At 39.4% G+C, this 14,722-nt stretch overlaps 1 protein-coding gene across 1 annotated transcript in view; it reads right to left on the reverse strand.

Moving 5' to 3' along the window:
• Positions 1-4,982, reverse strand: part of LOC142658684 (phosphatidylinositol 3,4,5-trisphosphate 5-phosphatase 2A-like) — a 155,877-nt gene extending 150,895 nt beyond the window's left edge. The window contains exons 1-2 of the mRNA XM_075834286.1: positions 4,913-4,982; positions 2,782-2,927 (exon numbers count right to left, since the gene is read on the reverse strand). Coding sequence (XP_075690401.1) covers positions 2,782-2,915 — 134 coding nt within the window. The 5' untranslated portion in view covers positions 2,916-2,927; positions 4,913-4,982. The remainder of the gene's footprint in view (positions 1-2,781; positions 2,928-4,912) is intronic.
• Positions 4,983-14,722: the final 9,740 nt, after the last annotated feature.

Raw genomic sequence — 14,722 nt, forward strand, 5'->3', positions numbered from 1 at the left:
TGGGGTCCCCGTCAATATTGTTTCTGACAGAGGGGTACAATTTGTTTCATTGTTTTGGAGAGCCTTCTGTAATAAGTTGGGGATTGATCTGTCCTTCTCCTCTGCTTTCCATCCTGAAACCAATGGCCAAACGGAGAGGACTAATCAGTCTCTAGAACAATACTTAAGATGTTTTGTCTCTGACTGTCAATCTGATTGGGTTTCTTTCATTCCCCTCGCCGAATTTTCCCTTAATAACCGGGTCAGTAACTCGTCAGGGGTCTCTCCCTTTTTCTGTAATTTTGGGTTTAATCCACGGTTCTCCTCCGTTTCACCTGGTTGTTCCAACAATCCCGAGGTGGAGGTCGTTCATCGGGATCTGTGCACAGTCTGGGCCCAGGTTCAGAAGAACCTAGAGGCGTCCCAGAGCATACAGAAGGCTCAGGCCGATAGAAGACGTTCTGCTAACCCCCTGTTTGTGGTCGGGGATCTGGTGTGGTTGTCATCCAGGAACTTGCGTCTCAAGGTTCCGTCCAAAAAGTTTGCTCCCCGGTTTATTGGGCCGTATAAGGTCATTGAGGTCCTCAGTCCTGTCTCTTTCCGGCTGGAGTTACCCCCGTCTTTTCGTATACACAACGTGTTTCATGCCTCCCTCCTGAAACGCTGCTCCCCGTCCTTGGCCCCCTCGAGGAAACCTCCTGTTCCCGTCCTCACCCCTGAGGGGGTGGAATTTGAGGTGGCCAGGATCGTGGACAGCAAGATGGTCCAAGGCTCCCTCCAGTACCTGGTCCATTGGAGAGGATACGGGCCTGAGGAGAGGACTTGGGTACCCGCCCGGGATGTTCACGCTGGGGTATTGGTCAGGAGGTTCCACCTGCGTTTCCCCAGTAAGCCAGGTCCACTTAGAAAGGGTCCGGTGGCCCCTCATAAAAGGGGGGGTACTGTAAAGGATCTGCCAGGCACTGCTTCGGGGTTAATTCCCAGAATTAATCAGTCAACACCTGAGTGTACATCCCTGAGACAGACACCAGCTTCCTCCACTCAGGCTGGCAGGCTTAGGAGTGGGAGAGCCTATCGCAACCTGGCCAGACTCAGCTAGCTCCCGCCCTCGGTCTATTTAAGCCTGCTCTTCCTGTCCATCTGTGCTTGTGAATTCTTTCCTTGAGGTTTCCTGGCCCAGCTACAGCTCCTGCTACTTTTTGATCCTGCTCCATACAGACCCCGGCTTACCGACTACTCTTCTGCTTTTCGCTTTGTACCTCGCACTCTCCTGGCTTGACTCGGCTCGTTCACTACTCTGTGGCTCACGGTGTTTCCGCGAGCAACTGCCCATTTCCCTTGCTTGTATTCCCTTGTTTGTTTGTCGTGTTTGTCATGCACTTACTGAGCGCAGGGACCGCCGCCCAGTTGTACCCCGTCGCCTAGGGCGGGTCGTTGCAAGTAGGCAGGGACAGAGTGGCGGGTAGATTAGGGCTCACTTGTCCGTTTCCCTACCCCCCCCACCATTACACCTTCGAACTATAATAATCGAGTGGGGGAAGTTTTTTCATAATTTAAAAGATTGGATTTTGTTTATTTATGTATACTTTTAACAAAATGTGCTAAATTGCATTTTATTTATTTATTTTTAATGGAACAAAACGGCTTTTATATATATCCGATTTTTTCGCGGTTTTTATATACATTTTGTAGGAAATAGAGGAGAAGCATGGAATATATACAGTAATTTTTAATATGGTAGCTACATAATGTCAGTATGATAATGAGATAGAAATGTTAAATGACTGATTCAAAACATGCATGCAGCCAACCTCTATTATCATAGAGAGGGCTACCACTATACAGCTACCACTATACACTGCTGGATTTTCCACACTAACATTTGATGTCAGCTAATTGGGAAATCCTCACTCCTCCCTTCTTTTTCAAACTGAAGTATAACTGTCATCCGAGAAAAACGATTCCTTGTTGACATCAGGGGCTTCTCTAGGAGCAGAATTCCCGGCCGTAGTGTTGGCAAAGCTCTGCCCGGGGATTCCGGTCCCGGAGGAGCCCCTAACGTCAATGTCCATATATGGACAGGGACATCAGGGGCTCCCTCTAGGAGCAGAATCTCCAGCCACAGCGTTGGCAATGCTCTAGCCATGGATTCTAGTCCAGGAGGAGCACCTGACGTCCCTGTACATATATGAACAGGGACGTCAGGGGCTTCCTCTAGGAGCGGAATCTCCAGCCAGAGCGTCGGCAGTGACACTTGCCTGGATTCGCCCAATGCTGACGCCGGCCCTGCTTGCATTTCCTCTCCTTTCCCATTTACCAAAAACGTATTCCTAATTATACTGATTGAAGAGGAGAAACGAGGACCGCACATCTACAATATTAATCAATGAACATGAGGTTTTTAGTTAACATTTTGATCAAATTATATAAGCTCACTTGCCACTTCACGACAACCTCCGATAATTGGATCTCTACTCTATTAGTAGCAGCACCGCATGGTGGCGCCCGCCACCAAATACGCAGCGTAAATAGAGTACCAGCAAAGTAAATTAGATTTTAAGTAATCTCATCTACATGTTGCGGAATTTATCCGCACGTAAATTGCAGAAAGTAGGGTTGTAGGGTTGTCAGGACCTGGGCCCATGAGTGTTTCCTCTGATTCTTTGGTGAGCCAGTTCAACTCTGGTGACCTATATATCTTAAATAGCTAGAGTGGGCATGATCTTAGAGTTTTATTCACTTTATTAGAACACAGAGAAGACAAATAAAACAAGGTACCATATAATGTAAGTGATCACTCACATAAGACAGATGGCAAATGCCCCACTGACAGATTCACTCTGACGCACAATAAAGGCTCCATCTCGTCCATCTCGGATCAACAGCTGTTCAGCAAAAATTTGGCTTAATTCGGCATGGTACCAACATTCACACATGCTCTTTATGTGCTTTAAGAAAATATTTGAAAAAGTTATAAAATATATTAACTATAAACTATTATAAAACATGTTCTAAATAGTTTTTCTGAATGCTGCATCCCATGAAGGTTAAATTCAGGCATGGTTTAAGAACCCAGGTGTCATATATACATTTCTTTCACTTATTCTGGATGATTATTTCAATGTTTTCACTGATTATAACATTTATGTAAAATGTTATAATCAGTGAAAACATTGAAATAATCAACTGCTCTGAAATTCTCATGTCTCATTAGATGTGACTTAGATGTGATCGATTACAGGTGGATCCTGCTTATCAAACACGCAGGACCCACTGTCAATGAAGACGCCAGTCCTGCTGATCTGACAGATTTGGGTTTCAGTGCAAGATACAGCTGCTCTGTATACACGGTACATAGAAGCTGTATCTCAAAAAGTAAAAACATTTTTTAATAAAAAACAGCTAAAAAGTTGCATTAAACAATATAATACACTGTTTTAGCAAAAGAAAAAGTCTTTAACGTTTTCAATATCCTTGAACCCAAATCAGTGACATTTTCCAACCAATTATTATCACTGACAAAGAGGTTATATACTTTGGGGGATCTCTGACTCCCTTAGGGCACGGCCAGATGTGGCAGAATTGCTCTGGAATTCCGCTGCGGACATTTTCTCCATTGGTTTCCACACCTTTTTAGTTAGGTTCGTGCAGACGTGGCGGAAAACTCCGCTGCGTACTATAGGCTTCGGTGCGGAATTTGGTGTCCGCAGCATACACTGGCTGTTGTAGACTTGTTGCGGAACTTCTCCATTGACTTCAATGGAGATTCAAAATTCCGCAATGACATCCGCAGATGTTATGTGTATTGCATTGCGGATTGGTTTTACGAACAGGATATTTCTTCATTCTGGCTGGACCTATATGTTTTGAGGTCTATAGCCAGACTGAGATGAAATGTTTTAAAAGACAGCAGGATGTACTCTTCACCTAAATACGCAACGGCTAATCCGCATCAATTTACTTCACATTTTAAGCAAAGCCGCAATGGAATCTGCAACGCAGATTATGTGTGGCATTGATGCGGACAGTGTCTGCAGAAATACGCCACGTTTGGCCATGCCCTTACTGTATACCGTAACAATTCCTCTATCGTTGAAAAATAGGTACTCTAAAACTAAACTTTTATTAGTTATTATTAAACAATAATAACTTAATATAAGGAAAATCTTTAAAAAATATTGCTCAGCAGAATGCAGGGCTATGAGGTAGAAATAGGTAACAGTGATTTCACTAGAAAAAGCCTCTATGGAGCTCAAGGTCATTTTCTTTGTCACAGTGATGATCGCTGCCAAGAAGTACTAACCATAAAGAGACTTTGTATGCGATCACCCCTTCTATTCACAAAAGGACCCTAGTTAGGATTGGCAGACCTTGGTCAATAAAGGTACGACCAATTTAGGAGCATAAGGGTCCAGGTAGGTATATTAGGGAAAAAAGAAAAATGGTAACAACAGGGTTCAGGTATAGCTGAGTAGTCACACTCCACTAAGAGCATTAGATGGAGTCTATATTTCAATTTAGATCTATATTTCAATATAAATCCATTTTTCAATTTAGATCGCTATCCAGAGTGTACCAGCTTCAGGGCTGGTACACTGTGGTAGACATCTAAATTGAAATATTGACTCCATCTGCTGCTCTTAGGGGGGGATTGAATATGTAGGGGGATCATATACTAATGCCCCTTTCAGAGGGTGGTGCACATTGGTAGCAATTATCACTGTGACAAAGAAAATTATCTAGAGCTGAATAGAGTTTTTTTCTTGTGAAATCCTTGTTACCTATTTCTACTCTATAGCCCTTCATTCTGCCGAGCGTTCATTTTGCATTCCAAATTTGCTCTACATTAATTTATTATTGAATTGTTACAGTCAAAGGAATTACATTTTTAATGGTACAAAGTAAACTCTTTCTTTTCTTATAATAAAGATACCTTGAGCTGTATATGATAGATATGATGGATATTTCCAAACAATGTATTACACTGTTGTTCTGTTTTCAGGGTTCTCTGAATCCAGGCATGAAATAATGGAAAAGTGTAATGTTTACTTCGATTATTCGAATTATCTAACTTCATCCAAAACTATTTTTATTTTTGGGCATAGACTGACTTTAAGAAAAAAAAATGAGTAACTTAGTAAGATAATTAATAAATACATATATAAATCAATCAATTATTTTAATAATTATTTCCAAGATCTATGCAAGATAATGATATTGCTCTTATTTGGTTCAGGCCTTTCAGTACTGAAACGTTCTAATGTAACTTTAGTGAAAAATCCATACAACAAAGATTATGGACATGCTGTGTACATAGACTACAATGTAGTATAGCCCACTGGAGGATACTCTGGTATTCTGGTGGGCCAGTCTGACCCTGTGGAATTTTCCATTCAACACAGTCTCCAAGATCTTAGCTCGGAGACCAAATTTCCACTAAATGTACTGAACATTACAAAGTCTTAGCACTGAAAGTCCTGAATCAAATAAGAGCTATTCCTCAAACCCCTATAAGCCATCCCAATTCTTGTCTCCAAAGACACATTTCTATTTTTGCAAGCTCATCTTGAACACTAGTTATTTAGTAAATATACTGTAGAAAGCTGCAATGAGATCTCCATAGTATAACTAAGATGAATGCCTGCCCACAGCTCTACTACAACCACCAGGTTCTGCAGCAGCCGCTATGGTTGGAAGATGATGGTGTAGTCATTGCACTAATAGCTGTAAGCAGTAATTTCCCAATTAATAATTTGAGAGCTCCATTGCAGAGGAATGTATTATTGTGGAACATCAAGGGGATTTAACCTGTCTCTCTATAATACTGTACACTGCTGGGTTTTCTCCTATTTTCATACAACTGTAATAACACACTATACACATTCATTACATGGTTCACATCATTGTTTAGTTTATGTAAAGAAAATGTTGGCATACTGCCTGCTTCTATGGAAATTCCCATAGAAGGATGATGTTGCATATGTTTAGATTTAGGCTTACGTTAGTTTATATGGTCTCTGAGCAAAAATAACTCCACTTGATGAATACATGGCCTCGGTTACATTACACAGGATGAAAAATTCTAAACATACTGTATATCTTATAACATGAAATATTTGGGGAATGTAGATAATTATTTATTATTTTCATCATCATCCTTATTATTATTATTATTACTACAATTTTTACAATGATGTAAGCTATTATTATTGTGTCCATAACTAGTTTATCCATATTTTAAAGTAGCGATAGCATGTGAATGTACACCGTTGTGAGGGAATAAAGTCTATTTTCTGTATGCCTTCTTCAATCGTGTTGCCCGTTTACCAGAAATTACTGAAATCCCATTTTCTTGATGTGTTTTACATTTTTGGCCACTTTTCTTACTGTTACTCCAGACCTTAAAGGGGTTTCCCCATCTCATAAAGTTATTGCTAGGACTTGCCATGAATGTCTGATATTTAGGGGGTCTCGCTACTGATTAGAAAATGATGGCAAATTATATAAGTACCATAACTTTATGAGATGTGAAAACTCCTTTAAGAAAAAATTGTAGTACAACATCCATAAACCTGTTAAGCCACATCAAAGCTTTACATCCAGGTAGCAAAGGATTTACTGTTTTGCCCAAAAAAAAATATATATTGCTCTGGTTTCCATTGCTGATATTTTAGGTGGCTAATTACTTTGTCAATACACAAGGAACATCACCATGACACAATAAATCCAAGGGCAAACTTAGCCTCTATTCTTTAATATATATTTTAGTGCAGAGCACATACATCCCCTCCCTCTTTCGGAGTGACAGTCCCTACTTTTGACATAAATCCCTCTTTGACCTGATAAATTGATTTAATTGAACAAATCTGCTGCAATGCTGCAGAAAGCATCTGTCTGGTTGCATATTAGAATTATATATATATATATATATATATATATATATATATATATATATATATATATATATATTCCTACATGCTTCATTATAGCAGGGGAAGAGAGAAGAAAACTGTGATATACTGCACCACAGATGGGCACAAATAATTGAATCAAAATATGAATTAATAGTTGGCCACTAATTCTAATAGATCATAGACTTATTAAGTAATAATAATTGCATGTGATGTTTGCAGTTTGCTTCTGCCCTCTCCTTGTATTTGCAAGCATGAAACACTGCACTGCCACAACTAATGCTAATGCTGTTACATTTAATGCTAACTTATCCTATTTATGTAACATCACAAACAAGAATCATGCACGTGTTTTATATTAGAACGTACGTAGATGTGTGTTCAGAACAATTAATTGTACATATCATTGTCTAGGTATATAAATGGCTGCCACTAATGTAATACTGGAGAGTTTGGAGAAATGCTCACCTGCTATGGTATTGATTTACAGCTGTAAATGTACTCACCCCACTGCTTGTTCTGCAGTAAAGGCATGGTATTAAGGAGGATTGAGTCGGAAGGAAATCATGAGGCGTTTCATAACCCACAGACCTGTGGCTTTAGCTGAAGCATTAAGACTGTGCAGCACGACAGCTCTTAGATAAGACAAGGCAAATTGGCACAAGTAGAGAATAAACTGGTACACAGCAGACTAATGATGAAGATGCAGCAATACAGTTTTGCCTATAGAAATTCCGATTTCTGCAGCTGATTTGCCACCGGATTCGCATGCGAATTAACCCCATTGTAATTCAATGGAGATAGTCCATGGCATTTTTTCGGCGCATTTGAATGGGGTATATAACAGTAAGAATGTTAGTGGATTCTGTCAGGATTAAGGTGCGGAATCCGCTTCTAAATCCTGATAGAATTCCTGTGAACATAGCCTTAAAGGGTTTTTCTAAGAGTGGTAAAAATCTGGCCAAATAGGGGAAACACCTTAAAACAATAAAAGACCCATTACTTACCTGCCTGATAAACCTCCCGGTGTGCCAGCGCAGCCTCTCCGCTGATCCCCGCCACTCTCTGTTTACTGTGCTGCAGTGATGACATGCCTGTATATATATATATATATATATATATATATATATATTTATACATATATATATACATACACATTTATTAAATTTGATTTGAATTTTTAAAAATAAAATATGACATAAACCACAATGTTCATATATTTACGCTCCCCCCGCCCCTCAGCCACTGATTGACAATTCTGCCTATTACTGTACAGGGGACGAGGTGGGGCAAGCATGAATATATGAATATACTTGGACTCATACGTGCACCGCCGGCCGCACACCACAAGTCTAAGTTCTAAAAATTCCTAAACTAATTAACATTACCTAATAAGTGACAGCAGTGGTCTGTCACTTTTTTATGCTTTCCTCAGACAGGACAACATAAATATCTGACCAATGCATTTTAAATACAGATATAAAAATTAGCTCTCCAACAGAAGAAGGAACTCCATCTCTCTCTAGTGCCATCTTTCACAGGTAGCTTCCCTGTAAGTCGATTTCCGACCCAAAGAAGAACCTTGAAATATAACTAGGAATTTTGTTACTACACTCCTGCTCATACATTGACCCTTATCTTGTATCAACAATCACCTTAAAGGGGCCTATACTTTTTTAGGACCATGGCTCTGTTAAAAGGGTTTTCCAGGCATTTTATATAGATGGCCTATCCGTAGGATAGCTCATCGATATCATGTCGGTGGGAGTTCGACTCCTGGCACCCTCTACGATCAGCTGATTAATGGGGCCACTGCTTTCATTGCCGCGGCCTTTTCCCAGTTTACAGGCACAACACCATACACTTTCGTAGCGGCTGTGCCTGGGATTGCAGTTACTGTCCCATTCACGTGAATGGAACTGAGCTGCAATCCCAGGCACAGCCGCTACGGAAGTGTATGGCGCTGTGCCTGGTAAACACTGAAGAGGCCGTGGCGATGAATGCCGCACCCCTTCAATCAGCTGATCAGTGGGGGCGCTGGGAATAAAAAAGAGAGAAGTAGAATTATTTTCTTTATGTTATTCCCTCCTTTTGGATCCACTCCTGACATTTGCTAAACACAAAAAAATAATTTAAATGGCATTTGTGAATCCAGCCTTATATTTATTAAACAGAAATATTTATTAAACAGAAAATAAATGGATGCATAAGTAAATTGCCTTCTTTAAGTTAGTATTTAGCAGTGACATCTTTGGCAGTAATGCGTCTAGTAGTGACACCTTTGGCATTAATAAATCTGTATGGATAGGTCTCATTTTGGAAACTTGCAAATGTGGCTATTGGAACTTTTACTAATTATTCTTTGTAAAACTGTTCAAGTGAACAAATATTTTACAGAAAACTCTCAATTGAATTGATGTCTTTTCTTTTTTGTTAAAAGCTCAGTTTTGGTCTTATCAAACAACAGTAAAAGTTTTTTACTCACTTTTTATTTGTCCCATAAAGTTGCAACTGGTAAAGCCCTGGAGGGTCTCTTCCATCCCAATCACAGAAGCTCCTTGTATCATCACACAGTTTTTGAGGGTGAGCTGATTTACAGCTCTGCCATATTCTTTCTATTTTTTAATGATTTGCCTAAATCCCATGAACCATTTTCATACCAAAGTCCAGAAATTATGTTAATAGCTGTTTTAATGTATTCTGCAGTGTTTCTAGCATTTAAAAATAAATCACTTTCTCATCTTTTTTTGCTTCCCTGTGTCCCCCTTGGTGCTGCTGCTAATCTGTGCTGCTGGGGGTGGGCTCTGAGCAGAATCAGTCTCCTTTCCCCTGAGGCAGCAGACAATATAGTCCCTTCTTACCTCCCCTACAGATAGGTAGCATTGGATCCAAAGTATTCAAGATATATATACTGTATAAAATCCACAGTATGAACTCCCTTAGAAACTAATTAAAATAAAATAATAAATACTAAGTGGTCATGTGCAGCTTCTATATCAGCTGTCAGAATGCAGAGCTATACAGTCCTAACAAGCAGAGATGAAGAAGCCTCCTCATCTATACTGCCATGCGCCTGCAGAGGCTTTGCTTCTTACCTGACAAGAAGGACAGAAGGCTATTTCTATTAGCTATTCGGCAGTAAACAGAGAATCACTCTGCTGTGGGGAAAGTGATTGAATGCAGTGTCCACAAGCACTGCATTCAGAGAAGTCTGACAATCATTAAGGGCCCACTGGACAAGGCAATAACAGATGTAGAATGGTTGTCTCAGGTTGGGGAGAACAAGTGATGATAAAGGGATCGACCAGACATCTGGTTCCACATTATGTTTGAATGTAGCAGTTCAATGACTGTCGGACGGTAAATAGTGGAGCAAGGGCACTACATATGGTCTGAATCTTGAAAAATACAGCCAATAAATATTTATATGCCATTATATATTTGGGGCTTCCAAAACAGGCTTATTTGGAAGGTCCGAGTCTGGAGAAATAAGTTGACTGAAAATCCCTGATCCAAAATGTGAAGACCTTTGGGCATTCCCACTATACGTTTCGGCATACCTATATTTAGACATAACCTCTACTAACTATACATTTTTCATGTTTTATGTTACTACACATGGTAACCTTATTCAAGTACAAGTACAATTTTAAAAAAACCAAGAAACTGTAAAAACAATATTAGAAAATGATCAATAATTACCTTACAGTTAAAGAGCATTAGGTTTGCAAATAAAACTCTAGTGATGCATATATTAGGTTCCAGCTAATAAAATAGAGACTAACTACCTTTAATTCTCATCATTTTATCATAAGTTGAATTTTGTGGATGGATGAAGTGTTTTTCTACATGAACTAACCACCACAACAATGCCTTTGTGACCATATAATTCTTGATAGCTGATGCCAATATGTTCACCTCTAGACTAAAGGTTAAGTCGTGTTCCTCCCCCCTCATCCTGTAATCCCCTGAAGCTTAAGCGCCTTCAGAAATTTATTTATAAGTTATTGTTACTACTTACTACTGCTTCCTAGGATTCGTCAGCTAATAGGATTCAGAATACCCATCCCATTCTCAAAGATTGCAGATCAGAAGTATATAAAGGGAAGAGGGGTAAGATCTTAGTAGCAGATAATATCCAGGAAACCGGCAAACACACTATCAATCCAATTTCAGGTAACAAGTGAACATTTTATTTTCTTCTATGAGTGAGTAGTATATGTATATGTATATATATATATATTGTACCAGAATCTGAGGTTGCTATACATGTTATAGGTTTGTATGTGTTAATTATAACTGTCAGATAATTTTTTCCTGTGTTGGATTTTGCATTATATGGCACTAACACAGGAAGCATATGAGGAATAGATGCAGTATAGCCTACTAAAGGTCTTCTATATTGGTGACAAATGTCCTTAGACAGTGCAAGTGTAGAAACCGTTCACACTTTGTAATATACATGATGTCAAAATGATGCCACCAAGAGCAGATCCAAGACATTGGCTTTGCTGGTTGGTAGAGAAAGAGCTTTAGCTGCGGAAGCCTCTTCTCTGCCTCCTGAATGTATTGAAGACACTCTCACAATTCATTATTCGTGAGATAAAATCCATCTTTGTTGATGCTGATTATTCTTTATTTTCAACTGTCCTCAGTAGAATTGTCTTTTCCATTTAATTAGATCTTCGCATAATATGTCCAAAATAGAGAACTTCAGTCTGGTTAGATGCGTTTCAGTTGAATGACTAGCCTTTATATAAGCAAGGATCCACTACTTTGCGTCCTTGGCATCTTCTATACTTTCAAAATGTAGAGAAGCATCAATTCTTCTCATGTGCCTCATCTTCACTGTCTAGCTTTCATATCTGTAAAGAACCACAGTGACCTTTATTTTTCTACAAACATTATCATACATATAAACATCATTACATTTGAAGATCTTTTCTAGGTCTTTCAACCGTGCGCTACAGAGTACTTGTCTGTCACATTTCATTGGTACCCTGAATTGATTCAATTCAAAGACTCATCTGAGCATCTTGAAACTCAAATTATACAATATATACGCTTTATAAATACTATATACTACACTGTCCACCATGCAATCTTATAACATTCTTCCATGACCAAGATGTTCTTGTTTATTTCCCTGACAACCATTTTTAAAGCAGCAGGATTTGTGTAATACATGTAGTCAGGCTGCCCTGGGCTTTTTGTAAAATACTTCAAAACCTCTCAGACAGAAGTTGAAAAGAATCGTCTATAGCAAAATTACTGAAAATGTGGTTCTTATGGTTTTCTGCAAGTTTTCTGTAGACTTCCTGGGTCGTAGATTTGATCTCAATATTACATTTATTAAATATGTTTCTTTTCTTGAATTGTTCGGCTACTTCAGGTTGGAGGAATGATATACTGAATCTGGCTACACAGCGAAATTAGGCGATAGTGGAATAGTGGGACTCCAGATTTGTTGCTTTGGATTGACCTAGTATAGCTAGAGAGGATTTGATTTGCATTCTATTGACCTGCAAAAAGATGAGTCCACATTGTCTTTAAATGAGAGTAACACTGTGCTGTGGACCATGTTGGCATGCAGTGTTGTCATGTGTTGACAATGCACCCCGACAGGGGCATCACTAGAGTTCAAAGAGCCCCAAAGCAAAATCAGAGCTGAGCCCCTCCACATACACCTTGTTAAAAGAAAACTGAACTACAGTAAAGCAAACAGCAGCATAACTACTTGCCATATATCACACTTTCAGTACAATGTGAAACCTCATGAATGTGCCTCCCTGATGTATAGTATGCCAAAGGAACACTCTTTTGGCATACGCTGGGTCAATGGGACGCTATGCAGTGAGAACATAGCCTACTCTGGCATTACTCTGGAAGTTTTACTTGCCCTCAAAGGACGAGGCCGTTCTGGAGATCCCCCACTGTCCTTTGCCTGATCACAGCTGAACCCTGAGACAATGGAGCAGTGCTGTCATGAGCCACTTCGAGACACTATAGCAAATACTTCAACTGTGAACTGCAGAGTGATAACGGTGATAAAGGTGCAGAGCTCATGAGGTATCGGGAAGATTCTATAAGAAATATATACGGCGGGGGGGGGGATCTACAGAACATGCAGAAAGGAATATAAGGAGTATATGCTCAGGAGTGGTGTAAGGTATATGGTATTGTTATTATGTTAAAGAAGAGTCGTTTCGCAAGTGAAATTAGAGTTTAAGGTGGTCTTTGGCCCAAATATCATGCTCTAATAGACCATGAAAGCAGATCCATTTATTCCACTAGTGACTGTCCACAGCCTTCTCCCCCCCCCCCCTACAACCACCTCCAACAGAAACTACTCATACCAGTCAGTAACACCTTATACAATCACTACATACATCTTACAAAACAGAACAATTCAGACTACAACTATGATTCAACCACTTACCCTTCAAACTTCAGAACGTCAACCATATTGTCCTCTTCCTGTTAGAATGCGTGCTCTGAGTTTGGTGGGTGCAACAAGCTCCTCAGATGAAAATAAAGAACAAGATTTTGTTATGCCAGCTTTTCTTTTTATTTTGTTAGGAATAAGGGAAGGACCAAAAGATCACCTGTCCATTATTGCTTAAAAAGTCTAATAGTGATTATCCTAGGTGCCATCAGTGGCCTTCTGTTTTGTTTTTTTTCTAACTAGCTTGACCTGAAACCGTCAATGATGTTTTGATTTAATATGGGGCCATATAACCTGGGCCACCCAATTATGTTGAACGTCAGTCCAAATTATTAGAAAAAAAAAGTGTACAGCCTGGGCTCTTACTTTTTTTCACAAGACTATAAAATCTATACAGTGGTACTTTCTTGATCCCGCAGCACTCTGTGTTTCAAGGGTGCGTGAGTAGGCTTCCACGCCAACGTATAAAAATGAGGAACTCAGCATTCCAAGATATTATGCAGTAAGTGATATTTTATTTCACATATAGGGAAAAGTAGTAATCCAAAAATAGGGTTTTTAATGTTTCAGTCTATAAATTCGACTTTCTTCAGACACGGATTACGACCGTGTTTAAGGATATGCGGCGCTTGCCACCTCGGTCGCTGTTAGGTATTACCTAACAGCGACCGAGGTCGCAAGCGCCTCACATCCTTATCCACGGTCATAATTCGTGTCTGAAGAAGGTCGAATGTATAGACCAAAACGTTAAAAACCTATTTTTGGATTACTACTTTTCACTATATTTGAAATAAAATATCACTTATTGCATAATACTTTGGAGTGCCGAGTTCCCATTTTTATAAAATCTACACAAACATAAGCTGTTACTTTCCATACCAAATGGGCCAAAGGGTGTAGAGCCCCCATACTATAAAAAAAAAAAAAACAGCCTAAATTCAGAACCCCGGGACCAAATTAACGTAGACAAGATTACCAAATAAGGGGTTCGGTAGAGGGTAATTTTAACACATCCTTAGTTGTGGTGAACCAGACCTTGCCCTCTGCTGCCAGTCAGTTTCTGTTCACACATACGTTTGGTGTGTGTAGTGCTGAATGTATGTGCTAGACAAATGCAAATGTATGCCAATAAAGGTACATACAACTGCCAAAGGCTTCTATTGTCCAAAAAAATTTATACTATCATCATATTGGGATGAAATCCTTATTACTATTATTCCTGATTGTCTTATACAGTGATCTATGTTTTATATAAAGATTACAATTCGAATCACTAGGGTATTACTGCTGCAATGCTAAAGGACATATTCTGTAGCTAAGTTTATGGGACAGGTGACTGGATGGCACGTTGAGGGTTGTAACTGCGTATAAAGTTATTCAAATTTCA

This window comes from Rhinoderma darwinii, chromosome 8, assembly GCF_050947455.1.
Source record: "Rhinoderma darwinii isolate aRhiDar2 chromosome 8, aRhiDar2.hap1, whole genome shotgun sequence".
Taxonomy (NCBI): domain Eukaryota; kingdom Metazoa; phylum Chordata; class Amphibia; order Anura; family Rhinodermatidae; genus Rhinoderma; species Rhinoderma darwinii.